The 27,793-nt window shown below is 41.0% G+C and overlaps 2 protein-coding genes and 1 long non-coding RNA gene across 4 annotated transcripts; 2 read left to right on the top strand and 1 right to left on the bottom strand.

The window, feature by feature from the left end:
* Window positions 1–2,532: 2,532 nt before the first annotated feature.
* seta (SET nuclear proto-oncogene a) lies at window positions 2,533–10,063 on the top strand. Its single transcript, XM_064937560.1, has 8 exons — window positions 2,533–2,837; window positions 3,964–4,021; window positions 6,058–6,200; window positions 6,291–6,394; window positions 6,497–6,610; window positions 8,117–8,287; window positions 9,001–9,129; window positions 9,229–10,063. Exons 1-8 carry the CDS (start codon window positions 2,765–2,767, stop codon window positions 9,250–9,252), a joined length of 816 nt encoding a protein of 271 aa, XP_064793632.1. The 5' UTR covers window positions 2,533–2,764; the 3' UTR covers window positions 9,253–10,063.
* A 789-nt stretch (window positions 10,064–10,852) lies between these two features.
* gle1 (GLE1 RNA export mediator) lies at window positions 10,853–21,813 on the top strand. 2 transcript variants are annotated; one of them, XM_064937557.1, is made up of 22 exons: window positions 10,855–11,299; window positions 11,503–11,568; window positions 11,929–12,068; window positions 12,318–12,463; window positions 12,596–12,725; window positions 13,566–13,640; window positions 13,740–15,059; window positions 15,335–15,586; window positions 15,694–15,855; window positions 17,664–17,812; window positions 17,943–18,003; window positions 18,097–18,351; window positions 18,506–18,731; window positions 18,858–18,970; window positions 19,126–19,195; window positions 19,332–19,474; window positions 19,672–19,862; window positions 20,045–20,174; window positions 20,300–20,404; window positions 20,504–20,586; window positions 20,716–20,779; window positions 20,934–21,813. In XM_064937557.1, the coding sequence occupies exons 7-22, from the start codon at window positions 14,961–14,963 to the stop codon at window positions 21,000–21,002; spliced, it is 2,172 nt and encodes a 723-aa protein (XP_064793629.1). In that variant the 5' UTR covers window positions 10,855–11,299; window positions 11,503–11,568; window positions 11,929–12,068; window positions 12,318–12,463; window positions 12,596–12,725; window positions 13,566–13,640; window positions 13,740–14,960; the 3' UTR covers window positions 21,003–21,813. The 2 variants fall into 2 exon arrangements, with proteins under 2 accessions (XP_064793630.1, XP_064793629.1); XM_064937558.1 differs by having other exon boundaries at window positions 10,853–11,299; window positions 11,929–12,463; window positions 15,697–15,855.
* LOC135514233 (uncharacterized) lies at window positions 21,783–27,765 on the bottom strand. The gene is made up of 3 exons (XR_010451644.1): window positions 27,640–27,765; window positions 22,874–22,982; window positions 21,783–22,721 (listed from the first exon to the last, which is right to left on the bottom strand). It is a non-coding gene; the product is annotated as an uncharacterized LOC135514233 (long non-coding RNA).
* Between the last annotated feature and the right edge of the window lie 28 nt (window positions 27,766–27,793).

The raw sequence follows: 27,793 nt of genomic DNA, 5'->3' as shown, positions 1-27,793 counted from the left end.
CTATGGAACCCTGACCTGTTCACCCAACGTGCTGCCTGTCCCAGAACTACTGTTTTCAACTCTCTAGAGACAGCAGGAGCGGTAGAGATACTGATTGGCTATGAAAGGCCAACTGACATTTACTCCTGAGGTGCTGACTTGTTGCACCCTCGATAACTACTGTGATTATTATTATTTGACCATGCTGGTCATTTATGAACATTTGAACATCTTGGCCATGTTCTGTTATAATCTCCACAGCCAGAAGAGGACTGGCCACCCCTCATAGCCTGGTTCCTCTCTAGGTTTCTTCCTAGGTTTTGGCCTTTCTAGGGAGTTTTTCCTAGCCACCATGCTTCTACACCTGCATTGCTTGCTGTTTGGGGTTTTAGGCTGGGTTTCTGTACAGCACTTTGATATGTCAGCTGATGTAAGAAGGGCTATATAAATACATTCGATTTGATCTCCAATCCAAAATTAAATCTACAATAGGCTTCCTATTTCGCAACAAAGCCTCTTTCACTCTTGCTGCCAAACATGCCCTTGTAAAACTGACTATCCTACCGATCCTTGACTTCAGCGATGACATTTATAAAATAGCCTCCAACACTCTACTCAGCAAACTGGATGGAGTCTATCACAGTGCCATCCGTTTTGTCACCAAAGCCCCATATATTACCCACCACTTCGACCTGTATGCTCTCGTTGGTTGGCCCTCGCTACATATTCGTCACCAAACCCAATGGCTCCAGGTCATCTATAAGTCTTTGCTTGGTTGAAAAAATGTTTGATCGATACTGATTCAATATGGTATTTCATTCCAAATAATGTGTTTGATAAATTGGGAGGTCTTAAATTTTTACTGAAATGTAATTATATTCCTGAAAGATTACCTGCTAAATTGGCTAGGTTTCACCAACAAGCTTTAATGGCCTGGAAAATATTTTCCTGCACAATTTTTACCCTCATAAAGTTATATTGTGGAATAATTCAGACATAACTGTAAGGAATAAGTCATTGTTCTATCCCAGCTGGCATGAGAGGAATATTGACTTAGTTCTTCATATTTTTGACAAAAATGGTAATATTATTAAATATGAACAATTTATAACATTGAAAGAGTTTCCAATACCTTTCAGAGAGTTTATTTCCGTGATCAAAGCCATTCCCAGTGGTCTAACTCCACTTATGAAAACTCATTTTAATTTTGGGAATGATCACAAAGTTTTTCCAGAACTCAGATTGGAAGGTGTGGGCTTACTTGAGAGATCTTGTTGTAATAAATATATAAAACAAATTCTTCATTCACAAAACCAACTTACACCGAGAAGACAGTTTTTCTGGAATATGCTTATTCCTGACATTGTCTGGAAAAATGCATGGTTAAGGCCTTACAAATACTGTATACAATGTTAAGGAAGTGCACTTCAAAATTGTACATAAGATATATCCATGTAATTCTATGATTTCCAAATTTGTGGCTATTGATGATATCCTCGTTTTCTGTGAAAAAGAAGGTGAGAATCTGTCTCACTTGTTCTCTGAATGTAAATTTGTGTCAGAATTTTGGGAAAACCTTGCAAAGTACTTATTTACCATTATGAACACTGCCTATATTTTTTACATGAAATATATACTATTTTACTATTGCAATGATAACAAAACCATTGAAATGATTGTTATTTTTTAAATTCTTGTTGACAAATACTTTATACACAAACAAAATATCCAAAATTCTATACCAAAATTACACAATTTTCTGATTGAATTTAATTATCTTATTAAAACATTAACCCTAGTGAATAACAACAAGAATAACATATTCATGAATCATTATAATAAGATATTTTCAGAGTGAATATAATTGCACTTAAATTGTTTATTTATTTGTATTATTTTATTGATATTTTGAGTATTGTTAATAGCTGTGTTTGGTTTGCTAGACATGTTTGATGTATTATGAATTTTAAAAAATTTAAAAAGAAATTAAAAGAAAAAAGAAGGGAAAAATTGGGGGGGGAAAAGAAAAAAAAGGTTGATATTTTCTTCAACAAAATCCCGCCTTTTCATTAGTTAGTTAGGATTCAATTATGCTGAGCTGCGGGAGGTGTATGACCCGTGCCATGAATGGGCAACAAGGGTGAGGGAGGAGCGGCATTCTTAAATGACCACTCGGTCATGTTGTCAACAAGGAGGTTTGTTGCATCGTCCAGAAACATACATGTATTTTACATTACATATATTTGCATTTCAAAACTAGTTTTCATTGTGAAAGTAGATAAAAGCGTTATCAAAAGCAATCACCTTTGCATTTGAAAACAGAATCCTACTCCCTACGTCACTTTTGTTTTGAGCCGACCTCGCCTGGGCTTTGAACTAGATGCCTGGTTCCAAAACGAATGCAATCAACTTTCACCCGGTGTAACACACGCCTGCCCTGTCCAGATTAATCGAATCCCCTTAGTATATGCCAGCCCTGTGTGTGACCTCGCCTATCAGAAAGCAACACTAGAATCGAGCAAGTCGACTTGTCCTCGAGAGGCGGAGCCCGGTTGGTTCCATTTGCTGAGGCGCGTTCGTAATGAAAGGGAGCGCGTGAGTGGGCTTGCCTTGAGCTTCGTGGTGTCTGACTTACTCGCTTTTTATTGTGTAGAGGAGCGCTGCACACGTTGTAACGGCACACCGAAATCTTAGGTAGAAATAATAATCTCCTGTTCGGAGAGAACAGAAAAAAACGAATTCCGTGTTCTTTTCCGAAGTCTGTTATTCACAGCCTTCGAAAAACATGTCGGCATCGGCGGCAAAAGTGAGTAAAAAGGAGCTGAACTCAAACTATGACGGCGCGGACGAGACCTCCGGTAAGGAATGGCGGCCTCCAGTTAACCGCCATTTTCACTTTCTTTATTAGTTCTATTGAAATGTACAACTTGAAATCAAATGAGTTCACAACTAGTAATGTGTTGTCCTTGTGCTTTTCAATATGAATCTGCCCGGTTCTGGGTGCAGTCTGTATTGTCTGCCGTGAGTGCGTAGTTCTAGGTTCTACTACGTTAGACCGGTGATGGAGGCCATGTTAGCTAACGACGTTAGCAACATTTCATAGCTAGCAAACGTTATCTAGCTAATTGTTTAATCAATGAATATTCTGTTCAGTATTTTATTTTGCAAGTCTAGTCCTTGGTACTGTAAAAGCAACTGTGCAACCATTGTTATAATAGACAGTGAATTTTTGATTGAGAATTCATGTTTTCTATGTTGAATGAAACACCGTGGCCTTGTTACTTTGTTGTTGTTCATATCCGCCATAAAGCTAGCCAGCGAATGTGATATTTGAAACATGGCTAACTAGCTTAACTTATAGTTAGTGAGCCGTAGTTTTCGAGAAATAGGCCATTGGAGGAATTATATTCCTTGATTCAACAATGCAGGGTTAATTATAAACAAATAACTTGTGCATAGTTTCGATGCAGTGCAGCTAACGTTAGTTAGCTAGCTGTAAGTCAGTGTTGGGGAATCGAGGCACAGAGTGCAGTGTGCGGACTCCCACATTCAAACCACGCGGCCCTCGCTGTAGCCAGCAAGAAGAACCGCCGTTGACAAGCTGCTATGAAATTGCTAGTTGCAGAGGTGTTGCTAACACTACGCGCACACATTTCAGTCATGCATGGTAAAAATCATTTGTTGATTATAATTGATGTTTTCGCCCATTTTGCACCCCTTTATTCAGACTACAAATCGTTAGCAGCTCACTCCTGCAACGCTTTTGCATCCATGGACCTGAGTGAAGCTTGGGAGTTCAGGGTCAATTTCAAAACAAGAACATTAGCTCGTAACTTTTTTTTTGTTGGCTATAGCTACATCTTTGACTATTGGCAGTTAAATGTGCAGGAACTTGGTAGTTACTATTTAATGTTGATGTATATCACCGATGCACTGCACCGAGAGTCACTACAATATTTTCTGACATTGCATTTCTCATTACAGAAAAAGAGCAACAGGAAGCTATTGAACACATTGATGAAGTTCAAAACGAAATTGACAGGTAAGCCATTCAATTGAGTGTATATCTGTCAGTATTAAACACATTTGTGTTTAACTGTGACAATGTGATATATATTTTTTTTCTGCTGTAAAAAAAACTTTGGGTGGGCAGCCTAAGCAAGGTTTTTTTCGAGGTCAGTTTATGTCCAAACTGTAATTTTTTTAGTGTATGTATATATTAGAGGTCAACCGAATTTATAATTTTTATTGGAGCACCAAAAAAAGGTGACATCGATTTAATCGGCTAATTTGTAATAATGACAATTACAACACTACTGAATGAACAATGAACACTTCTTTTAACTTAATATAATATGTCAATAAAATCAATTTAGCCTCAAATAAATAATGAAACATGTTCACTTTGGTTTAAATAATGCAAAAACATTGTTGGAGAAGAAAGTAGAAATGCAATATGTGCCATGTTAAAAAAAAAAAGACGGACCATTAAGTTCCTTGCTCAGAACATGAGAACATATGAAAGCTGGTGGTTCAATATTCCCAGTTAAGAAGTTTTAGGTTGTAGTTATAGGAATTATGACGCGTCGACCATTTCTCTCTACCATTTTGTATTTCATATACCTTTGACTATTGGATGTTTTTATAGGCACTTTAGTATTGCCGGCCTAATCTCAGGAGTTGATAGGCTTGAAGTCATATACAGCGCTGTGCATCAAGCATTGCTATGAGCTGCTGGCAAACACAGTAAAGTGCTGTTTGAATGAATGCTTATAAGCCTGCTCCTGTCTACCACCGCTCAGTCAGACTGCTCTATGAAATATCAAATCACAGACTTAATTATAATATAATAAACACACAGAAATACATGCCGTAGGTCATTAATTTGGTCAAATCCAGGAAACTATAATTTCGAAAACGAACCCTTTTATTATTTCAGTGAAATATGGACCCATTTCATATTTTATCGAATGGGTGGCAACCCAAAGTCTAAATATTGCTGCTACATTGCACAACCTTCAATGTTCGGTCATAATTCTGAAAAATTAATTACTGTCTTTTTTAGGAAGAAATTGTCACATATATATATACCCTGAATATCCTTGCTCTAAATGCAAGAGAAGTGACACAATTTCCCTAGATAATATTGCCTGCTAACATGAATTTCTTAAATTAATATGCAGGGTTTAAAAAATATACTTCTGTGTATTGATTTTAAGGCATTGATGTTTATGGTTGGGTATATTTGTGCAAATATTGCTTTTGTTAAATCAACACCCGTTTGGCAAAGTTGAAGTAGGCTGTGATTCAATGATACATGCACTGCATCGATTATATGCAACGCAGGACAAGCTAGTTAACCTAGTAATATCATCAACCATGTGTAATTAACTAGTGATTATGTGAAGAATTTTTGTAAAAAAAAATATATATATTTTTTTATACAATATACGTTTATAATACTAGCTAGCAGCCACAAGGTCCTTTTCATGCTGCACTCGCGTAACAGGTTGTCAGCCTGCCATGCATTCTCCTCTTGAATTGCAATGTAATCGGCCATGATCAGCATCCAAAAAGGCAGATTCCCGATTGTTATGAGAACTTGAAATCGGCCCTAATTAATCAGCCTTGCCGATTTTAAAAACTCTTTTGGGGTAAGCTTAAATGACTGAAACCATGTAGAAAAGAGAACGGACCTATAATTAATTAAACAGTATTGATTTTCTTACGTTTGAGCAAAATCATAAGCCACGGCAAAATGCATATATACTTGCAGGAAATTCTTTAAAACGACTTCACTCAGCTACATGGCAGAACATGTACAATTCCGTTTACATTAGCTTTAAAACTACACCATTTTCTCTCAGCTCCATGGCACAGTGTGTAATATTTCAGGAAATTCGCGTTAAAACTGCAAACATTTCTCGGCTCCACAGAGTAATTTAGTTAATTTCAGGAAATTGACGTTAAATGCTTTAAAAAATTACATGTATACATCACTTTCGGGATGAAAAACACCACTGTAGCCCCTTTTGTTCGAGGAAAAACCCTGATATGCATGTACAATCTTCTTCACAGACTGAATGAGCAGGCGAGTGAGGAGATATTGAAGGTAGAACAGAAATACAACAAACTCCGTCAGCCATTCTTTCAGAAGAGGTCAGAACTGATCGCCAAAATCCCCAACTTCTGGGTCACAACATTCGTCAACCATCCGCAAGGTGAGTTTCTTTAGGAGGCTGACACATGATTTTACCACTGGAACCTAGAATGCTCAGACGTTCTGACTGTTTAAATGTTTCCTCCTACAGTTTCTGCCCTTCTTGGTGAGGAAGATGAGGAGGCACTTCACTATCTGACCAGGGTGGAGGTTACGGAGTTTGAAGATATCAAGTCAGGCTACAGAATAGATTTTGTAAGTGAAGGTTACCATCATATTGCATTCATAGGATATTGCATTCATGGCAGCAATATGCCATTTATTGGTTTAATTAAATTTATTTATTTTGTCTTCCAGTATTTTGATGAAAACCCATACTTTGAAAACAAAGTCCTTTCCAAAGAGTTCCACCTGAACGAGAGTGGAGACCCATCATCAAAGTCAACAGAAATAAAATGGAAATCAGGAAAGGTATTTCATATCACCTCTTTTCACATGCATGGCAATATTGGAGATTCTCTAAAGGTGCAATATGCAGAAATCGCTGTATTTCCAGGTTGCTAAATAATTTCAGTTCTACACAAGCAATGTGTAGAGAATACTTGTACCATCTAAACCAATGAGAAATATATATTCAGTAACCCAACATTGCATTTTCAGCGGGTATAAAAATAAATAAATAGAAAACTTCACTAAACTTCAGAATGGGTAGCATAGAAATGGCTCACATGGAACATATATACTGCTTTTTAGACCAGCTTTCAGTGGGAATGACAGATCAATAACTCACATTTCTATGTGAAATTGGTATGGTTGCCCAAAAGGTTACACATTGCTGCTTTAAAAGTACAGCATTTGGCAGAAACAAGTAGGGCACTTACACCAATATGTTGACCAGACTTTTTTAACACTGAGTACCTGAAATATGGGGTGGGTATCTCTGCAGTTGCATATAGCAACATTCTTTTTGGATAATATACATTTTGTCATAAGTATTGAGTTCAGGGGTAGGCTATATGTATAAGTCGACTGTGGGTAGCGTTAGCTGGCTGTACTTGTGCCAAAACTATGGTATTTTTGATTCCCGGGTGGTGCAGTTGTGCCACCTGAGACGCTGGGTTCGATCCCAGGCTCTGTCGCAACCGGCCGCGACCGGGAGGTCCATGGGGCGACGCACGATTGGCCTAGCGTCGTCCGGGTTAGGGGGGGTTTGGCCGGTTGGATATCCTTGTCTCATCGTGCACTAGTGACTCCTGTGGCGGGCCGCACACAGTGCACGCTGACCAGTTCGCCAGGTGTATGGTGTTTCCTCCAACACATTGGTGCGGTTGGCTTCCGGGTTGGATGTGCGCTGTGTTAAGAAGCAGTGCAGCTTGATTGGGTTGTGTTTTGGAGGACGCATGACTCTCGGCCTTCGTCTCTCCCGAGCCCGTACGGGGGTTGTAGCAATAAGACAAGACAGTAACTACTAACAATTGGGGAGAAAAAGGGGGTTACACTTTTTTTTTACTCTGGTATTTTTAATCATATAGCTAGCTTGTTCTCCATATTTTTAAATAGTGAACCAATATGTTTTGGCACTTATTAGCCTGACTGATCAAAACTCCCTCTTCAGCAGACATACAGTGAGCAATATGCTTGGAACATCAAATCGCAATAATAGGGCAGTAAATTTAGTTTCAAAATGCATATCGTATCATGAAGTCCCTTGAAATTCTCAGCCCCAACCTGAATGTTGTACCTCAGTGTTCATAGATAATTTTGGTTTTCATGTCTGGTTGTTGTGGTCAGGATATTTTGCTAGACAATTTTATATATATATATATATATAAGCTCAATTCAAATTGTATTTGTCGCATGTGTTAAGCAGTTATTGTGAGTGTAGTGAAATGCTTCTACTTCTAAGAATGCAGCAATATCTAACAATTTCACAACAAATACCTAAGTTGATTTGTTACCCCTGTGACGTCTCTGAAGGACCTGACAAAGCGCTCCAGCCAGACGCAGAATAAAGCCGGCAAGAAGAGGCAACATGAAGAGCCAGAGAGCTTCTTCACCTGGTTCACTGATCACTCAGATGCTGGGGCAGATGAGCTGGGAGAGGTCATCAAGGATGACATCTGGCCAAACCCCCTGCAGTACTACCTGGTAAGTCTCCAACAGTGGTGTAAAAAATACTTTAAAGTACTACTTACATTGTTTTTTTTGTGTTATCTGTACTTTCCTTTACTATTTATATTTTTGACAACTTTTACTTCACTACATTCTTAAAGAAAATAATGTACTTTTTATTCCATACATTTTCCCTGACACCCAATGCTTAACAGGACAGAAAAATGGTCCAATTTACACACTTATCAAGAAAACATGCCTGGTCATCCCTACTGCCTCTGTAAATTATGTGTGAGGGTTGGACTGTGCCCCTGGCTATCCGTACATTTTAAAAACAACAAAATTGTGCTGTTTGCTTAAATATATAAAATTTGAAAAGATTCATACTTAAATATATTTTAGCAATTACATTTACTTTTGATACTTAAGTAGATTTAAAACAAATACTACTTGAGTAAAAGTCTAAAAGTATTTTACTGGGTGACTTTTACCTGAGTTATTTTTTTTAATGAAGGTATCTTTACTTTTACTCAAGTGGCAATTGCATACTTTTTCCAACACTGGTCTCCCAGGCCTAGCACACCCTGTTATCGATGTTCTCTTGATTTTGAATAGGACTTGTTACCAGCTCTTTGACTTATGTCCATTGTGCAACTTTATTATTCCTTCTTTGGATGTCACCCAGGAGATTAAGTCTCCTGTGTAGATGAAGAATGCATAGTTAAAATGTTGGCTAATTTGATTGGCAGGTTCCTGACATGGATGATGAGGAAGCAGAAGGTGAAGATGATGATGACGAGGAAGGCCTTGAGGACATTGATGAGGAGGGTGATGAAGAAGATGGAGAGGAAGATGAGGATGACGGAGATGATGGGGAGGTATGCCCTAGATAATTGCTTAATTGGCTATATTGAATAGTGTGATTTGTTATTATGGTGTTGCTGATTTTTTTTTTTTTTTTCCTTTATTTTGTTTAGGATGATGAAGGAGAAGATGACTAAACCGAAAAATTACATCTACCAATACCCTTTCCTATTTTCACCCAATTTGGTTATCCGCCCATATTTGGGAGCAAGATTTTGTATTTTTACTTTGTGCTTCATCGTCTCATTCTGAAGCCTCACTCCTGTCTGTGCCATGTTAAGTTTCTTTGTCTCATCTAAAAACCAATGGCAAATTCCTGCCTTGAATTGTATGTACCACCCCAATTCCCAAATTCATCTGAAGAAAAATAAAAACTTACAAAAAAATAGAATCAGCATGCCATCTTGAGTAGAATTAAATAGCAATTTATATAAATAATTTTCTTGCAGTTAAAGGTTGTGATAAATGAATAAAAGCCATGGTGCAGTGACCTAGCGCTAGCAGACCCCTCTATAGTTTTTATAATTTTGTTCAGTTGGCGAGTAGATCCCTGCAAATAATGCCCCCCCCTAATGTGGTTAAAAGTTAACAGAAAATACCAGCTTATTCCCATCACTTGTAATGTTTGGGGTCAATGCTGGGGTAGGGTAAAGGGATAACTTGGGGTGCTGGGGTGGGCGGGCATTTTGACACCATTACTATATCATATTTTTTTTGTTTTACAGACATCCGTGAGATGTGAAAGTACATTTTTAATAAACAAAACAAAACTTAAAAAAAATGCTTGTAAATTTCGGCCCCCCACTGCTTCATGGAAAACAACCTGTTATCTCATGGAATTTACATCTAATCACTGTTTTATTTTCCGCTGGGGGGAAATAATCATCTGTTTTAAACTTAAAGGTGTACAACTTGTTTTGTTACAATAAAACTTAATGTGTACACAAATGTGTGTGACTCTTCTAACCAACTATAGTATTAAATTGTAGTGATTTATCTAGAGCTAGCAAACTACATTGCTGTTAAATGTCTGGCGGTTATGGCTAAAATAGTGTACTTGTGGTACTGGACCAGTATATTAGTGTTACTGACAGTTTATTTTATATTTCAGAAGTGTATACAATCACAAGAAATACATGCTGTGTTGGTGCCACTTTGTAATATGAAAATGCAAATGTTAATTGGTAGGGCCAGGTATCCTTTTTTAACTTTGAATGCAGGCGTTGTCAACTTCTGAATGATTGGAGTCAGGAATTAGCAATCGGTTTAGTTATCAAAGCCCCAAATGTGTGCTCCGATTGCTTTTTGGTTAGACTTTGGCCGTTACGAAACAAACAGCATAAGGTAGGTGTATGGCATTGGTGCCTTCAATTTAGTTGCCAGACACGTTTGATGGATGAGACTAGACACATCAAAATCATATGCCGAAACCTATTTTAGCGCTCAACCCACCAAGGTGCGTGTCACCGCTCTCCAGTATACCAGGTGAAATGTCTCCGCCGAAAGGCATGTCTTGTTAGTCCGGAGGTGGTTCGAACCGCTCGACGGGCACTCGATTTCCCTATAACTATTATGTGAGATGGCGCAAGTCGACAGTGAATAAAGTTGCCAACTTTCTCAAAAGCCAATTATTGTCCACTGGACCTGCATAACAAGTATATTTTTATTTAACCTTTAACTAGAACAAGTCACCGAATCCCTCCGTAACACAGGCTTCGACGAGTATTATCACACACAAATACAGTGAAACAAGTGTTTGCAGCCGACGTTCCGACGGTTGTCTCTGCTGGCCAATTTATGCAACGATACCCGTTACTCTTTCATATGTGTGCAGTCATGCAGATCAGGAACTAGCGAGTTCGGACGAAACAGTTAAGAAAATAAATGGTGCTTGCTTAGGACGTTTACAACCAATTCATATAATATTCGAAATGTATCCCTCAAATTTGGTTCGTTTGAGCACCCCATGGCCTGGAAAACTACGTCGTGTTTACAAGGATGGTCGAATGAGTTGTCGCAGTCTACAGGCAGGAGATATTTTGCGGTAATAATACGAGTTGCAGAGGATTTCCCGTTGCTACTGGCAACGTGAATTAGAACGTGAGTCCAACGAATGTTCTAAAATCACCAGACCGATATCTTTAGAGATGACCGAATCCGATCCCGTTGGTAGAGATTTAGCAGGTAAACAAATCACTCACTTTTTCCAAACCAGTTTTTATTCATAATCTGGTTATGAATAAAGAACATCGGTGAGATTTGGCTTGCTGGACATGCATGGAGTGATCATGCTTCCGGGTACTGTTCTTATCTCAGGTTGTCTTGTGACTTTCTAGCAGCTAGTTGGCCTACTAGTGCAAATTATGTATCGTGTGCTCCAATTCTAGATTAAGTTATTGGTTGAAAACGCCTATACACCTGAAGAGAAGAGCTGCACTGAAAAGATGACACAGGTTAGTAAACGTTTAATCAATAGAGTTATCAACACTGATTCAACCTTTGAAATAAAGTGGGCCTATAACAGTTAAGCCATGACTGCCAATCAAAGAGGTGTACAACATCAAAGGGGATATTGGGCACCTCTGTGCCATGGTCCCCTGGGTGCTGGACCCAGGCAGAACCTCCACTTGGATGACAAGTGGGAGGTCCTGCAAGTAAATGATTTGCTCCTCACAGATATATTTTCATCCAGTGCAATGGACATAGCTTACATTTCACATTTATTAACATACATTATTGCTCACTATTCCCAAAGATATATCACGCACAATATCATTAGATATACTACCAATATTGATTTTCATGTCTCTCAGGGGCCTTCATACCGTCTGGAGCAGTTGGCTGACCTGTCTCATGAGGATGAACAAGAGCAGAAGATGCATGGCCAGCGTAACAAAAATGGGAAAAAAAGATTGGTAGACTCATTATGAATGTTTGATCTCTGAAGAATGAGGTATTCAGTTGATAATATATCGTGTGTACAATTCGATGTTTGCCCCTTACACAACAAACCCTAGAAATTCAATGTTTGCCCCTTACACAACAAACCCTAGAAGAGGCTATCCCACTATCACAACTTACAGAGCAAAGTTCTCACTTGCAATCAGCAATATCTAGTGCCCTCTTGTTTGTTGCATAAATGTGTCCTATAAACAAAGAAACTGGGTGTGTGTGTGTGTGTTTCTGTCTGCTGGCGCACCAGTCTGAGTATCTGAGTGCATGCCAGCATGTCATCGACGAGCAGGAGGAGGATCTGCTGGATTCCACCAAAGACCTGGTCCTTGGAAAATGAGAGAACATCTTCCTCCAACACTCCCAAAGAAAGAGGCGGGAGACTGGCCACAACAGGTGTGGAGTAATATCATGACATGAGCACATTTAGTCATCATGCATACGTTTACAAACATTCACAAGACAATGTAAAAAAATGTGTGAGGCAGTTTAGGACTAGCTTGGTTTTAATCTTTCCATTTCATACAGGGCTGAGTTGTGGACTCTACATGGGGAAAGAGACATGCCACTGAGGAAGTTGGTAGAAGCAGAGATTGATGGGGTGGCAGTGGCCACACAGTTGACAGCCCTGAATGAGGCTATGGGTGGCGTGAAAAAGGTGAGCTGCACTCTCTGAGAATTCTTCAGGGAGTGCCATGAACAAGAGGTACTCTCCCCAATACATGGACTTGCATAGATTGACAAGGTGTTAGTGTCTTTGCAGGAAAATGACAATAAGAATTGTGGTCTTATGTTTTGATTGGAAGAACAACAATGATTTAATATTGCAGATAGATTGTAGGTTCTATCATTTTAATTGTTTGCATAATTTCCAATCCCTTATTTGAAATGTTTTCCCTTTATACTTCCCCCCTTCTCTACCATCCCTACCCTAATTGGAGTAAACTAACTGACAACAATACTTTTACTGCTACTTACAGCTATTTTGGTCACATCTACGGTACATGTAGTTAAATCATTAAATATTCAGAATCTCCTCTCTCTTCAAGTGCTGGATTTTCACCCACAACAGCCAATCCACCATTCATTCAGATCTTAACTCCAACCCACTGATGTCCACAGATTAACCCATCTTTCCAAGTATAATGTAATTTTGCTATTTCCTTTTGCAATACATCCCTCCATTTTACTATGATGTCTTTCTGGGGTTCCAGAAACCTCCCTAATTGTAAAAATGTATACCGATATTGCCTTAAAAATAAAATGTTTTACCCAACAGTATAATGATATTTTCCATAACAATGCTGTTTGCAGGTCAATCTGAACTCTGATATTATAACATAACAACCATTCCTGGACCTGACTCCATAAGCGAGCCACCGATGGACAGTACCAGCAAATATGTTCTATTGATTCTGTTTCCTCGTGCACAAGGCTGACTGTTCAATGCCCCATATATTGAGCATTCTGAAAACATTTTTTTTGTATTAATTGATAGACAGAATCATTGAGGACATCAAAGCAGAGGCAAGGCCTACTGGAGAGACTGGCGGACAAAGAAGCGGAAAAAGTGGTGTGTATCCATGACTGAATTTTCCTTTCACTCTGTGTGGTCCATATCCATTGTCATAGATGACATTTCAAATGTTGTTTCTGCTTTTCTGGCTCTCAGCATCTTGCTGCAAAACTCAACAACAAAGGAGATACAGCAGGAGGCACAAAGGAGATGCAGCAGGAGGAAATACAGGCCCTGCTGGACCAGCTGGAGGAGCTGAAGCAGCAGAGTGAAGAGAACAAAGAGAGTCTGAAGCAGGCAGACCAAACAAACACAGAGGCAGAGAGCAGAGCACAGTGACGATTCAACCAGACAGCTCTCTGCAAAGCTGCTGGAGAAGGTCTGACACACACAGGTCCTCAGGCTACTCTCACGGGTTGATATGTGGTGTTTGGATGGAAACAAGGGGGTTGGGTGTGATCCTGTGAATTATATTATATGGGAGGAACACATGTAGATACATTACCAAGCGGTCCAAGTGTCACACTAAACAAGGGGCCCAGGTGTCACACTGCCCTATGTATTTGTGTGCCATCATTCAGGAGACTAAGGTGGCAGAGGCTCTTTTTTCAGCTGAGAGCTGGTGTTGCCGCCACTCCAAAGTGGTGACCGCAAAGACGCAGCTTGAAGTGGAAATCACTGATCTCAAGAAGTGTATCTCCTACTGCTCCAGCAGGGACTGCTGTATCTCCTTTGTGCCTTCTGCTGTATCTCCTTTGTTGTTGAGTTTTGCAGCAAGATGCTGAGAGCCAGTAATTGTGACTACCATGAAGCATTCAAGACATGTTTCATGTGAATGATTCATAATGGTTTGTCTTTGGAAAATGCATCCTGCAGAATTATGTTCAGTTTCTCAAAGCTTCATATAGTAATGTGTTTGGTGACTCTGTCCTATCAAGCTCTCGACACACACACTCACTAATCGGATTGAATATTCTTAGAATTATATTGTATGAGCTGTATGAGTTCTATTTTTTATCTTCAGTTGAAATGTACTGTACTGTTGAACAATAACAATAACAAATGCTTAAAATGAGAATGGACAGTCTGGTGTGTTTCACAAACAACAAACTCAGAAAATGAAGGAAAAAATCTAGATAGTTATCCAGCTTTTACACCCAGTATTTAGATTAACATTGTTCACAACATGTTACGATTTTACCCATTATGAGGGCAAAGTAGCTTTGAGGATAAATAGCCTCGACTCGGAACCATAGATTTATCAGAGCCGGAAATGGACCACGTCGGAGTTTGACATTCAGTGGCACTTATACTGCAAACAGCAGCGAGCCTAATAATCACTTAAAGTGTTTGTCGTGTGTTTATTTACACGCCAAAATGCCTGCTGAAAGTTTACGATGGGATACATTGGAGGCCTTGAAAAACTCACCAAAGGGAAGACTGAAATACAACCCAGACTGGCTTGAAAAGGGGGAGGTAATGAACGTTAATATGCTAGCTAACGGCTTCACATACATAACGTTAGCTCAAAGGTTCAAAGTTGTTTCGCATGTTCTGCATTCGCTAACTGACAAAAACAAAGTTACAACATCACCAATATAATTATTAGCCTGCTACCTAGCTGGACCATGGTATGTCTACGATTTCAGTATTCTAGCCAACATTGGACACGTTTTAAATAAGCATTTAATTTGATTAGATATGTGATATAGCCTAACGTTACTGGTATGATCCTTTCTCGGCCCCTGTAGGATATTTTGTCAGGTTGTAATGAAGCTCCAAGCTTGTCCCCACTCTCTGGGCTCATCTTGAAGAGACTTAACATGAGCCCTCGAGCGCTTCAGAAGACCTGCTCATTGGGCTCTGCTTCCACTGACCCAAGCACAGGCCTGTCTGAGGAGGCCCCGGTCTCCTCAACCAGCCCCTTCCATTCAGCCAATGCTCAGCCCACTCCCCTCTCTTCTCCACTTCTGGTACCCAGGTTGAAGAAAGACACAGAGCAGGCAAGTCTCTTTCCCGCTTTGTTTATACCATTATGTAACTCCCTCTGCACACTATTTATTTTACATTCGTATGAACTCCTCACATTTGTCTTCATATCGATCCACAGCAGATTGTTGGTGATGAGGACAGTGCCCCAGATGCCAGCAACAATCTCAGTCCAGTCACCAACCCCATTCCTTCTCCCACCATCTCCCTGCTGTCTCCCAGGGCAACTCAAATGGAAGGATGTATACGCATTTGTGAGGAGAAACATCGTGCCAAAGCTAAGGTTGCAAAAGCTTTTTCTTTTCTTTTTTTTCTTAGTTATCTTGTTCATGCATCAATATGCCATAATAATATATTGAATGCATTATCAGCAATTACCGTAACCAAACCAACATTGTAGATTAGAATGGTAAATGTGATACTGGTGTGCCATCACCGCGGCCTCCGCAATGTATTCGTCCACTCAGACAGGCGTGCATCAGACAGGTGTCTCGTGTACCATAACAACAAAATATATACAGTACCTGTCAAAAGTTTATATACACCTACTCCTTCCAGGGTTTTTCTTTATTTTTACTATTTTCTACATTGTAGAATAATGTAGAAAATAGTGAAGACATAAACTATGAAATAACACACATGGAATCATGTAGTATCCCAAAAATTATTAAACAAATCTAAATAGTTTTGAGATTATTCTAAGTAGCCACTCTTTGCCTTGATGACAGCTCTGCACACTCTTGGCATTCTCTCAACTGGCTTCATGAGGTAGTCACCTGGAATGCATTTCAATTAACAGGTATGCCTTGTTAAAAAATCAATTTGTGGATTTTCTTTCCTTAATTTGAGCCAATCAGTTGTGTTGTGACAAGGTAGGGGTGGTACACAGAAGAGAGCCCTATTTGGTAAAATACCAAGTCCATATTATGGCAGGAACGGCTCAAATAAGAAAAGAGAAATGACCGTCCATCATTACTTTAAGACATGAAGGTCATTCAATATACGGAACATTTCAGAAAGTTTCTTCAAATGCACTCGCAAAAACCATCAAGCACTCTGATGAAACTGGCTATCATGAGGACCGCCACAAGAAAGGAAGACCCAGAGTTAACTCTGCTGCAGAGGATATGTTCATTAGAGTTACCAGCCTCAGAAATTGCAGCCCAAATAAGTGCTTCACAGAGTTCAAGTAACAAACACATCTCAAGATGAACTGTTCAGAGGAGACTGTGTGAATCAGGCCTTCATGGTTAAATTGCTGCGAAGAAACCACTACTAAAGGGAACCAATAAGAAGAAGAGACTTGCTTGGACCAAGAAACACAAGCAATATCCTTTGGTCTGATGAGTCCAAATTTGAGAATTCAGGTTCCAACCGCTGTGTCTTTGTGAGACGCAGAGTAGGTGAAGGGATAATCCCTGCATGTGTGGTTCCTATTGTGAAGCATGGAGGAGGTGTGGAGTGCTTTGCTGGTGACACTGTCAGTGATTTTATTTAGAAATCAAGGCACACTTAACCAGCATGGTTACCACAGTATTCTGCAGCGATACACCATCCCATCTGGTTTTGCGCATAGTGGGGCGATCATTTGTTTTTCAACAAGACAATGACCCAAAACACACCTCCAGGCCGTGTAAGGGCTATTTGACCAAGAAGGAGACTGATGGAGTGCTGTATCGGATGACCTGGCCTGCACAATCACCCGACCTCAACCCAATTGAGATGGTTTGGGATGAGTTGGAATGCAGAGTGAAGGAAAGGCAGCCAACCAACTACTTCAAGACTGTTGAAGCATTCCAGGTGAAGTTGGTTGAGAGAATGCCAAGAGTGTGCAAAGCTGTCAGCTAAGGGTGGCTACTTTGAAGAGTTCCCACATGTTTAACACTGTTTTTGGTTACTACATGATTCCAGATGTGTTATTTCATAGTTTTGATGTCTTGACTATTATTATACAATGTAGAAAATGGTACAAATAAAGAAAAACCCTTGAATGAGAAGGTGTGTCCAAACTTTTGACTGGTACTGTATATATGGCATTATGTTAAGCTAGCATTTCATACCTAATCTAGACTCTTGAATGTCCTGGTGCAGATGGAGCTGAGTCTGAGGCAGGAGCTGCAGGAGAAGCTGGTGGCCTCAGTTGCGAGTCGTGAGTCGGAGCAGCTCAAACGCTTTGAGGAGTTGATGGAGCTGAAGCAGAGACAGGAGTACCAGAGTATGAGGGACATGATGGACAGAGAGTACGCCCTGCTAGTTTTTATCTCTAAAGCATTTTCACCCACCAATATGCTGCTGTCCCTGTGACAGAATTGAAAATGTGTTAAATGTCAAGAATCTTCATTTGCTGCTTGTCTTTCTCTTGTTTAAAAGAACACAAGAAAGCATTGGGCGCCAAGAAAAGTTGAAAGAAGAGCACAAGAACAGAATAAAGGTATTGAAAGTTTAACCATTGGAATTTCAGAAAGCAAAATGCAAAACCGTTGTATTTAGATATAGGTTGAAAAACCTCCTCCGCCCCTCACAGATCCTGAACCTGCGCCTGCGGGAAGCGGAGCAACAGCGTTTGCGGGAGGCGGAATTTGAGAGGCAGAGACAGGTGGAGGGTAGGGAGAGACTGCGTGCTCTCAATGCCATCCAGGAAGAGATACTTCAACTCAATCAGCTCCTGGAGCCGGCCGCACCCACCCAGTCAGGCCCCTCTCCTGATCTCACATCCTATAGCACCCGTGCCAACCAGCTATGCTCCCAGGTGTCAGAGGTGGTGCGCATGACAGCGGAGGTCAGTGTGATTCTCTTTATCCCTCATCTATGATTGTCTTTGTCGAAGTAGACCCATGCTATGGGGGAGTGGGGAATAATATCTATTGTTTTCATCCTGTTTATGTCCTTTTTCTGTTCAATATGGGTATTTTGTTGTGATTGTGATTGTGTAGGGGGAGTTCCCCAGTGTGGAGGACATGACGGTGGCAGAGCGGGCACTGCATGAGATGAGGTCACTGATCCGGGTGATGCAAGAGGCGGCTGCCCAGGCCCAGGAGAAGAGGAAGAAGGAGCAGGAGGAGGAAGAGGAACGCAGGAAGATGGCAATGCTGCAGGCCCAACAGGAAGAGCAGAAGAAGAGTGCAGCTCTGTCAGCCAAAGAGAAGGCACGGAAAAAGGGTAAGGAGAGGGAGGATAAATGGATGGATGAAAGGATTGTCTTTGTTTGGTTACATAAGGTATGTACGAATGAGTGAAAGGTTAGGTAGTGAACAAGGGGTTTAAAAAGCACTCTTCTTTCCAAAGGCCTGCAGACCAAAGCTGAGCAGAGCACCCTGAAGTGGTACCAAGAGCTGCAGGACTCCGCTAACCAGTGTGCACAGTCTTTTGAAGGCTTGAACAACACTAAGGATATCCAGGTTGGTTGAAACTGTGCATGGGTGAGGAATGCACTGTGCCATTATAGGAAAATGCAGTTCCCATATTATGATACACCTTCACATTAAAAGCTAAATTACAAACGAATGGCAACATTACCCTTTTGTTCCTATTACCTTTTACATTTGTTTTTCAGACAAAGAAACTAAGAATGGAGCTCCAGAAGGCAGCCACAATCCCTGTCAGCCAGATCTCCAGTATCTCAGGTGCGTCTGGGTTATGGAGAAGGCTCAGAGGCTTATAATGACAATAATTTTATCTATGTGAAAGTGAAAGAAGGTGAACATTGCTATAATAATCGTGAGATTGAAATTGTCTGTGCCATGTTTGTCAAATACCCAGGTTCCAAGCTCAGGGAAATATTTGACAAGATTGACAAGCTGTTGTCTGGGAGATCAGTGGTTTCCGGAGGGAAGTCTGTCTCCACCTCCCAGCATCCCAACGGCCTGGACTTTGTCAGCTACAAACTGGCCGAGAAGTTTGTGGTGAGTTCACATGACCTTGGCTTGAACTGCTGGAAACACAGCACTGTTGGTCTGTATTATCTCTTTACAATTCTATACTTCTTCCTAATTGCCTAACTTTTCTGTTACGTTTTATACTCCCATAGTCATACAAATAAAAGACGGTAGTGTCTTTTCATAGAGCTCTTAAATGCTTCCTTGTCAATGTGTTTCTCTAGAAACAAGGAGAGGAGGAGGTGGCGTCCCACCACGAGGCAGCCTTCCCCATCGCTGTGGTGGCCTCTGGGGTGTGGGAGCTTCACCCCAAAGTCGGAGACTTCATCCTCGCCCACCTTCATAAGAAATGCCCCTACGCTGTGCCCCATTACCCACCTATGAAGGATGGCACATCTGTAGAGGAATATCAGAAGTCAGTGAGGCATCACACTGTTTTGAAATGCATCTGGAACGAACTGTAATGAAACAGATATTGATGTAATTCAATGACTTTGGGTTGAAAACACCAATGCTGCATTTCAAGTGTGTTGCTTCCACGATCTAAGCAAATGAGGTTAGTTGCTCTGGCTGAAGTGTTGTTCTGTGTCCCACCAGAATCTTAGGCTACCGTGTGGAAGATGGAGGGGTGGAAGCTCAGGACAGCTTTTTGAAGAGGATGTCAGGAATGATCCGCCTCTATGCTGCTATGATACAGCTCAGATGGCCTTATGGCTCCAAGCAAGGGGTATCGACAATCCTACATTGTTTACATAACGAATGCTAATATCACTATGTCAAAGCACTTCACTGACCCCCCCCCCCCAATTGTATACTGTTATTAGGCTGACCTTTTATTATCATTGTGTCCAGCCTGACCCACATGGGCTGAACAACGGCTGGCGCTGGCTGGCTCAGATGCTGAACATGGAGCCCCTGGCAGACGTCACGGCAACACTCCTTTTTGACTTCCTAGAGGTGATGAGTCATGTATCTGACACCTGTCTCCAAAGACGGTCTCTGGACTAGACATTTTATGCAGGTCACTGACGTCCCCTGTTCTCGGTCTTCCCTTAGGTCTGTGGCAACGCCCTGATGAAGCAGTATCAGGTTCAGTTTTGGAAGCTCATTCTACTCATCCAAGAGGAATACTTGCCAAGGTACAATCGCCACTCTCAGCAGTTGAGTTTTACATCAGAACAAAATAGTCTGCTGTAACTTTGTGGTACACTCTACCTTGGCTGCTCTGTCAATGCTCAGACATCATGTTGTCATTTGTCCTTTCTTAGGATTGAAGCTGTCACCAGCCAAGGCCAGGCGGGCTCAGTCACGAGGCTCAAGCAGTTCCTGGAGGTGAGTGTGCTGCAAGGCCATGCGGCAAGGCCAAGTATAGCACAGTATCATAGGCACCGTTGTTTAACTGACACTGATGCACTGTCTTTAAAACCTACTGAACTCTTAAAATTGGTCAAAAATGATCCTGTGTTTTCTTTTGTCTCCCTATCAGAGTTCATTAAGAAGCAGGCAGATCCCTCCCCCCAAAGGCCAGCTGAGCTCCCACTTCTGGAGATCCTGAGTGTGGGATGGAAGGATGGGAAAGAAGGTTTTGGACATGATGCATCAGTTGGATTCAAGGCTGCATCACCCCAGTCCACAACTCATAGAATGCACTAGGTGGAGAAGCTCAGTCTTGATGTGGAAGTTATGTTTGCAATGATGCACTATATCCTGATCAATTTGCTTAATAGTATGTATACTTAGTATAGTTAGCTAAAACCAAATTATAACTGGCTTGTATCGTGACTGCAACATGAACCATTTTATCCAGTCTTCGTGCTACTCCTACTGCATAGTCATATCTGTTGTTTTTCTCCTTACCTTTGTTGAGAACATTATACTATTAGGGTAGTTACGTAGCTTCTTGCTGTACAGTTCAAGGCTTTTTCCCCGATTTACTGTAAATGTGATTAGTTTGCTTTACCAAATTCATATGGTATTACTTATTTTAAACTGAGGGTTTTGTTTCTATTTGTATTTATTTTTTGTTGACTGCTTTTAGATCTTAGTACTCAATCATGACGTCCCCTATTCAAGTCATTTTGTCAGGGTGGTCATAATGGAATGGAATCCACCAACATATGTTTATAATTTGTACATTGACATGTAATTAGCTGTTTTTATAGTGTGAGGTTTGCATTTACCACTCTGTTAGTGCTGAGCTTGTACCAAACCGTTGAGGCTGCGTTCACAGGCAGCCCAATCACAGATCATAATTGGGATGCCTGTCTAAATGCAGTCTTGAGTGAAATGAATAATACAGGTGTAACTTGTAAAATAACAATGTACGGTGTTACGGAATTAAAACATACTTTTTTTATTTAACCTTTTTACATGTATGCACATTAGACTGGTTAATACATAACAAGTTTGTCCAATGGTATCTCCCAAATCATTATACCCATTTCACTTTGCACACTAACACCCAGCTATATCCTGCATAATTAAGAATACATTTTCTGCTCATGACTGGAACCCTCGAACAACCATCTGAGGTAGAATAAGCAGTCAGGAAGTTAACATCCTGAAACAGGTAGCCATAATAAGATTGAGTATACTTTCCATCAAAGCATTACAAGTGTATTTCCTACTTTCATAACTTATGGAAGATCAAACCTAGAGGGAAAATTACATGGAGTCATCAAAATGTCATGTTAGCTCGTTAAATTTAAACCTTTGAATGGAAAATAAAACGGGCAAAAAAAATGGAATCCAAAATGCTAAGACTGGAGGTAATGTACATTTTGAAACGGTCATTTTGGTTTTACCCATGTCATACACATTGTTCAAGTTTGCAGCTTTGACACTGGGGGACACCAGGTAGACAGTAAACAAGTATCTAAACAGCTAATTGCTGACAGTTTCTTTTAAAGCAAAACAAATCATTGGGTGCATTTTCACAGACAATATATCAAAGTTGGAAGTAGATTTCTGTAAATTGCATCAGGTGGTCCTTAGGACAAAATGTTATTGCATTTTTCTGCCTATCATGCAGTCTTTACTTAATGCAATCACTTTTCTCATCTCATGACATCGACAGATTTAGTCTTAGGGCTGGAAGTGCTATTGAATTCAAGTTTCCTAGCGTTGGTCAATGTTTTGCGCAGGATCAGTTGTGGTCTTCATGGCTTTCTGTAGCTTTCTCCATGCGTCTGTACCAGCTCTTCACCTTGGTGTTCTCCATCATGTCATTCCAGGCCTCAAGACCCTCCATCACTCTCAGGACCCCATACACTGCCTGCAGAGAGGAGAGTCAAGGACAATCAGCAAAACACACTTAGGCTATTGTAAACAAAGTCTCATCAGGAAATCTGCATCTTAGACAAAGTAGACAATACAAGTTCTAGAATTCTAAGATAATGCTTCACATGACAGATGTGATGCTCTTACCAGGTCAGCCAGATTGGGCTGGTCTCCACCCATGAACAACTTCTTGCCAATGGCCGCCAGCCACTCATTGACTGCCTTGTACAGATCCACATCATCCTGCAAGTTGTGTCTGCAGGATAGAGGCATTCAATTTAAACAGAGCTCATCACTAAGCATTATTGGCTAGTTATATACAGTGGGGCAAAAAAGTAATTAGTCAGCCACCAATTGTGCAAGATCTCCCACTTAAAAAGATGAGAGGCCTGTAATTTTCATCATAGGTACACTTCAACTATGACAGACAAAATGAGAAGAAAAAAAATCCAGAAAATCACATGGTAGGATTTTTTTTTTTTTTTTACCCCGTTTTCTCCCCAATTTCATGGTATCCAATTGCTCTTAGTAGCTAGTAGCTTGTCTCATCGCTACAACTCCCATACGGGCTCGGGAGAGACGAAGGTTGAAAGTCATGCGTCCTCCGATACACAACCCAACCAAGCCGCACTGCTTCTTTAACACAGCGCGCATCCAACCCGGAAGCCAGCCGCACCAATGTGTCGGAGGACCTGGCAACCTTGGTTGGCGCGCACTGCGCCCGGCCCGCCACAGGAGTCGCTGGTGCGCGATGAGACAAGGACATCCCTACCGGCCAACCCCTCCCTAACCCGAGCGATGCTAGGCCAATTGTGCGTCGCCCCACGGACCTCCCGGTCGCGGCCGGTTACGACAGAGCCTTGGCGCGAACCCAGAGTCTCTGATGGCACAGCTGGCGCTGCAGCACAGTTAATTCTTTGACTAGGCTACCTGTATTTGACATTGTTGTTATTTCGCTGAACACTCGATGGTTTCATTTGAATTTTGGCAGTGAAATGAGGCTACTGAGTTGAGAAAAAAAACTTCCCCCAATTGTATAGCCCTGTTGGAAAATCTAAATGGACTGTTTGAACATGGGAATCACATTTGTATTTGGTGTACCCCCGACGGCATTGGGATTTGTGCCACAAATGCTAAAACATATCATTTGGAAACAGTGCCAGCCACTGCCAGGTAAACTAAACCAAAGCGTGGATTGCTGTCCTACCTTGTCCATAGACTGATTAAAGGGTAAGGAAACCATTGTGTATTTTTTTTATTTGAGTGAACTATCCCTTTAAGCACATGGCATAATGAGTAGGATTCTGTGTTTTCACACGCAAAAGTGATTGCTTTTGATAAAAATGCTTTATCTGCCCAATAAAAACTAGTTTGAAAATTCAAACACACTGAGTATACAAATCATTAAGAACACTTTCCATGACATAGACTGACCAGGTTAATCCAGGTGAAAGATATGATCCCTTATTGATGTCACTTGTTAAATCCACTTCAATCAGTATAGATGAAGGGGAGGAGACTGGTTAAATAAGTATTTTTAAGCCTTGAGACAATTGAGACATGGATTGTGTGTGCGTGCCATTCAGAGGATGAATGGGCAAGACAAAACATTTAAGTACCTTTGAGCGGGGTATGGTAGTAGGTGAAGGGGCACCAATTTGTGTCAAGAACTGCAATGCTGCAGGGTATTTCATGCTCAACTTTTTCCTGTGTGTGTCAAGAATGGTCCACCAACCAAAGGACATCCAGCCACTCTTGACACAGCTGTGGGAAGCATTGGAGTCAACATGGGCCAGCATCCCTGTGGAACACTTTCGACAACTTGTAGAGTCCATGCCCCAACGAATAGAGGCTGTTCTGAGGGTAAAAGGGGGGAGTGGGTGCACCTCAATATTAGGAAGGTGTTCCTAGTGTTTGGTATACTGTATCCAATGTATATTTTATGGAAAATAGATGTTGTATATGTTTCTGGACGATGCACAATGCTGCCTTGATGACAGCATGACTGAGTGGCACAGGTTACTGTTCCATTTGTGAAGGATGCTCCTCCCTCAGCACTTTTGCCCGCTCTGAGGCAAGACTTGCATGAATTCAGCCATGGCATTGGCCACACGATTTTGCTCCATGAGGGGAAAGCTTTGCCTTACAGTTTCCATGACAACTGCTCTTCTACAGTAGGCAGGCAATGTGGGTCTCTGCATCTGAATACAGTTTTCAGTGTCTCAAACCTTATTCTATTGAACATAGCACACATACTCTTTTCACTGCCCATCTATCTGTCTACCTATAGCCAATGTTAAATTGCACCACAATACTATCTGCGAATTACGACTTAGTTTACATTTCAAATCTGTCTCTTGGGTCGTTCCACCTCAAAAAGACAAGAGGATTTCAGAGGATTTCATCACCCACCATCTCAGATTGTTCTGAAATAATTTCTGTTGTTAGAAACAGATAAGATAAGCATTCCTGCAACATCATTTTGTTGAAAGACAATTTGAACAATTTGAGCTAATTGATTGCACCCAAATTTGCCATTTCAATTAATAGGATTCATATAATATTTAATAAATATAGTATGCAACAACCGATTTAGACCAAACCTCTTCTTAACAAGGATTAAGACGTGATGACACCAAGCCCACCTCAATGGCTAGTATAAAGTACCAGTTCTCTATGTCTGACAAGTAGTATGAAGCTGCAGATAGGAGTATTGTTTCCTCATACAATGTAATCTATTCAGTGAATGAGATTATGGTTATTTTCCCCTGTTCAGAGAAATGCGTCATTGAAGTTGTTGGTTTATGTACCGTCATACAACTTGATATTACTAGGTTCTGACCACTAGAGGGTGCTGTTCCTGCTATTAATGGAAAAAAGTGTGAAGAATCACCCCCCCCTTCCTCAATGTTAACTCAAGATTGAACCTTTAAATGATTTATAAATGTAGAGTGAAGTGTTAAAGTCAGAACAATGTATTTGCCCAAATACATATCAAAGAAAAATCATCAACAGAGCTGAGGACTACTCATTGCAGTGATGTATCTACAGCCCAAGTGATGTTGGCGACCAGTTGCAGGGGTCGTTGCATTAATGGTGCAGATGATGCTTGGTTTTGGTATATAACATGTGTCCTTTATGTTTGGCCAAGAAAATGACCTTGCTGGATAACTTGGATGCATGAATTTCAACTTTACGTCCATGTTTTCAGCATCCACAGCATCTGCAATTCCAATCCAGTACTCATCACAGCAGCAAACTATAACACAAGAACTCTGCCAGGAACCCGCAACTTCCATCACTTTGTTCCACTCTCCAAAAGCCTCATAGGTGCAAAGAGAGTTTCCAGTGACACATATTATGCCATTAAGTTTGATATGGTCCTTGGGAAATCCATAGATGAGCATACAGTGGTGAATGTGTGAGAATCTTATTTTCTAATCAGACTGATACTGTATAATGGCTGTTGGGGTGAGCTTGGTGTGGGGTGTGGGGGTCTGTGGGTGGCTCTTGACCATTTATTTGGATTCCTCATGGCTTAATCATTGGTAGGATGAAGTTTGGTAAAACTCGGATGTTAGGTACTATATTTATTGAATATTATGTGAATCCTACAAATTAATAGGGCCAATTTGGGTGCAGTCAATTAGCTTAAGATCAAATTATATTTCAACCAAATAATGTTACAGGAAGGCTTCTCTTATCTGTTGCTAACTGCAGAAACCATTTCAGAACAATCTGAGAGGTTGGGTGTCATGGCTTGCTGAAATACCATGGAATGACCCCCTTCTCACTTCTCTGAAGGAGCATTGTACACTACATGTTGATGCTTTTGAAACGTATATTTCACAACCGTGAATCCCCCTGGTGAATGATGAAACAGGACGTTAGTCATATTCCAGAATTGTACATTGTACACAAAAGTACCAAGTGTGTATGTTGCGGTCTTCAGGGGAGGAACAACTTTTTTCCCCAATCTTGTAAGAAATTACTTTAGGCTTTAGCCATTTGAGGTAAAAAGCAGTGTGACCTACATATCATGCCTAAGATTCATTTTAGCTCTGCTGTTAGTTTGAAACCCTAGGGAGCTACTCGAGATGGTAGCTGGGGCATCAACAGAAGCAGTACTTCATGCAGGAAGATGCATGGACTGTGTACACATTGTACCTATAATGTATGTAGCCAAACAAACACTTCTAATGTTGCCTTGACCACCGCCCACATAGCGACATCCTTTCACCCCAGAGCAATTTCTCTTGTTTCCCCTGGATGTGTTGTTTATTTAGCACCTCTGGTTACACATAACAATGTAGCTTGGCTTCCAGTGTTAACATTCATTCCACTGCAGCACAGTCAGGGAGTGAGGCAGAGGGAGATGAGCACACCTGCTGCATTTCACATTCGTTTTTTTTCTTCTTTCCTCTGCCTTCTGCATACAGTACTTATTATGCAGGCTGTGGTCAGTGTGAAAGAGTGTGTGAACAACGTTACAATGCTACTGAGGAAGAAAAGGCAGCCACTAATGTTGGATAAGCAGCTGATTGATGAGAGGTTCTACCTACATCTGCAGGATGAAATATATAAAAGCAGAGAGGGCAGCAGCTGACAGCACAGACATTCCCTTGTGAGAAACACTTTGGGAGAATCGCATTTTCTCACTCCTCGCGTCCCCTCTTCTCGCCTCCTTCTCAAAACCTATTGGATGAGAAAGCCAAAGGTCCCGCCTCTCTGACCTTCTCTTCCAATGGGTTTTGAGAAGGAGATGGGGAGAGAATAGAGACGACGCGAGGAGTATACAATTTAGATTCTCTCAACGTAGCGCTGAAAGGAGAGTGAGAAGGGAGGGAGGGAGGAGAGAGAGAGAGAGAGAGGCTAGAAGAAGCAGGTGAGGGAGCAAAGTGGGGGTTCTCTACCTCTCAGACAGGTTCCTTCAAGTCTTCAGTAGACGCAGCGGCAGCAACAGTGGACGTTGTGGTGGTGTTTCTGTTAACAGCAGCCCGGAGTTCCTGTTTGTTTGTTTGTGTGTGTGTGTGTGTGAGATTGATGCAGAGTGAGCGTTAAAGCGGG

Source organism: Oncorhynchus masou, chromosome 25 (genome assembly GCF_036934945.1).
Source record: "Oncorhynchus masou masou isolate Uvic2021 chromosome 25, UVic_Omas_1.1, whole genome shotgun sequence".
NCBI classification, from domain to species: domain Eukaryota; kingdom Metazoa; phylum Chordata; class Actinopteri; order Salmoniformes; family Salmonidae; genus Oncorhynchus; species Oncorhynchus masou.
The sequence above is the reverse complement of the archived record's forward strand: the minus strand, read 5'-3'. Positions and strand labels throughout refer to the sequence as shown.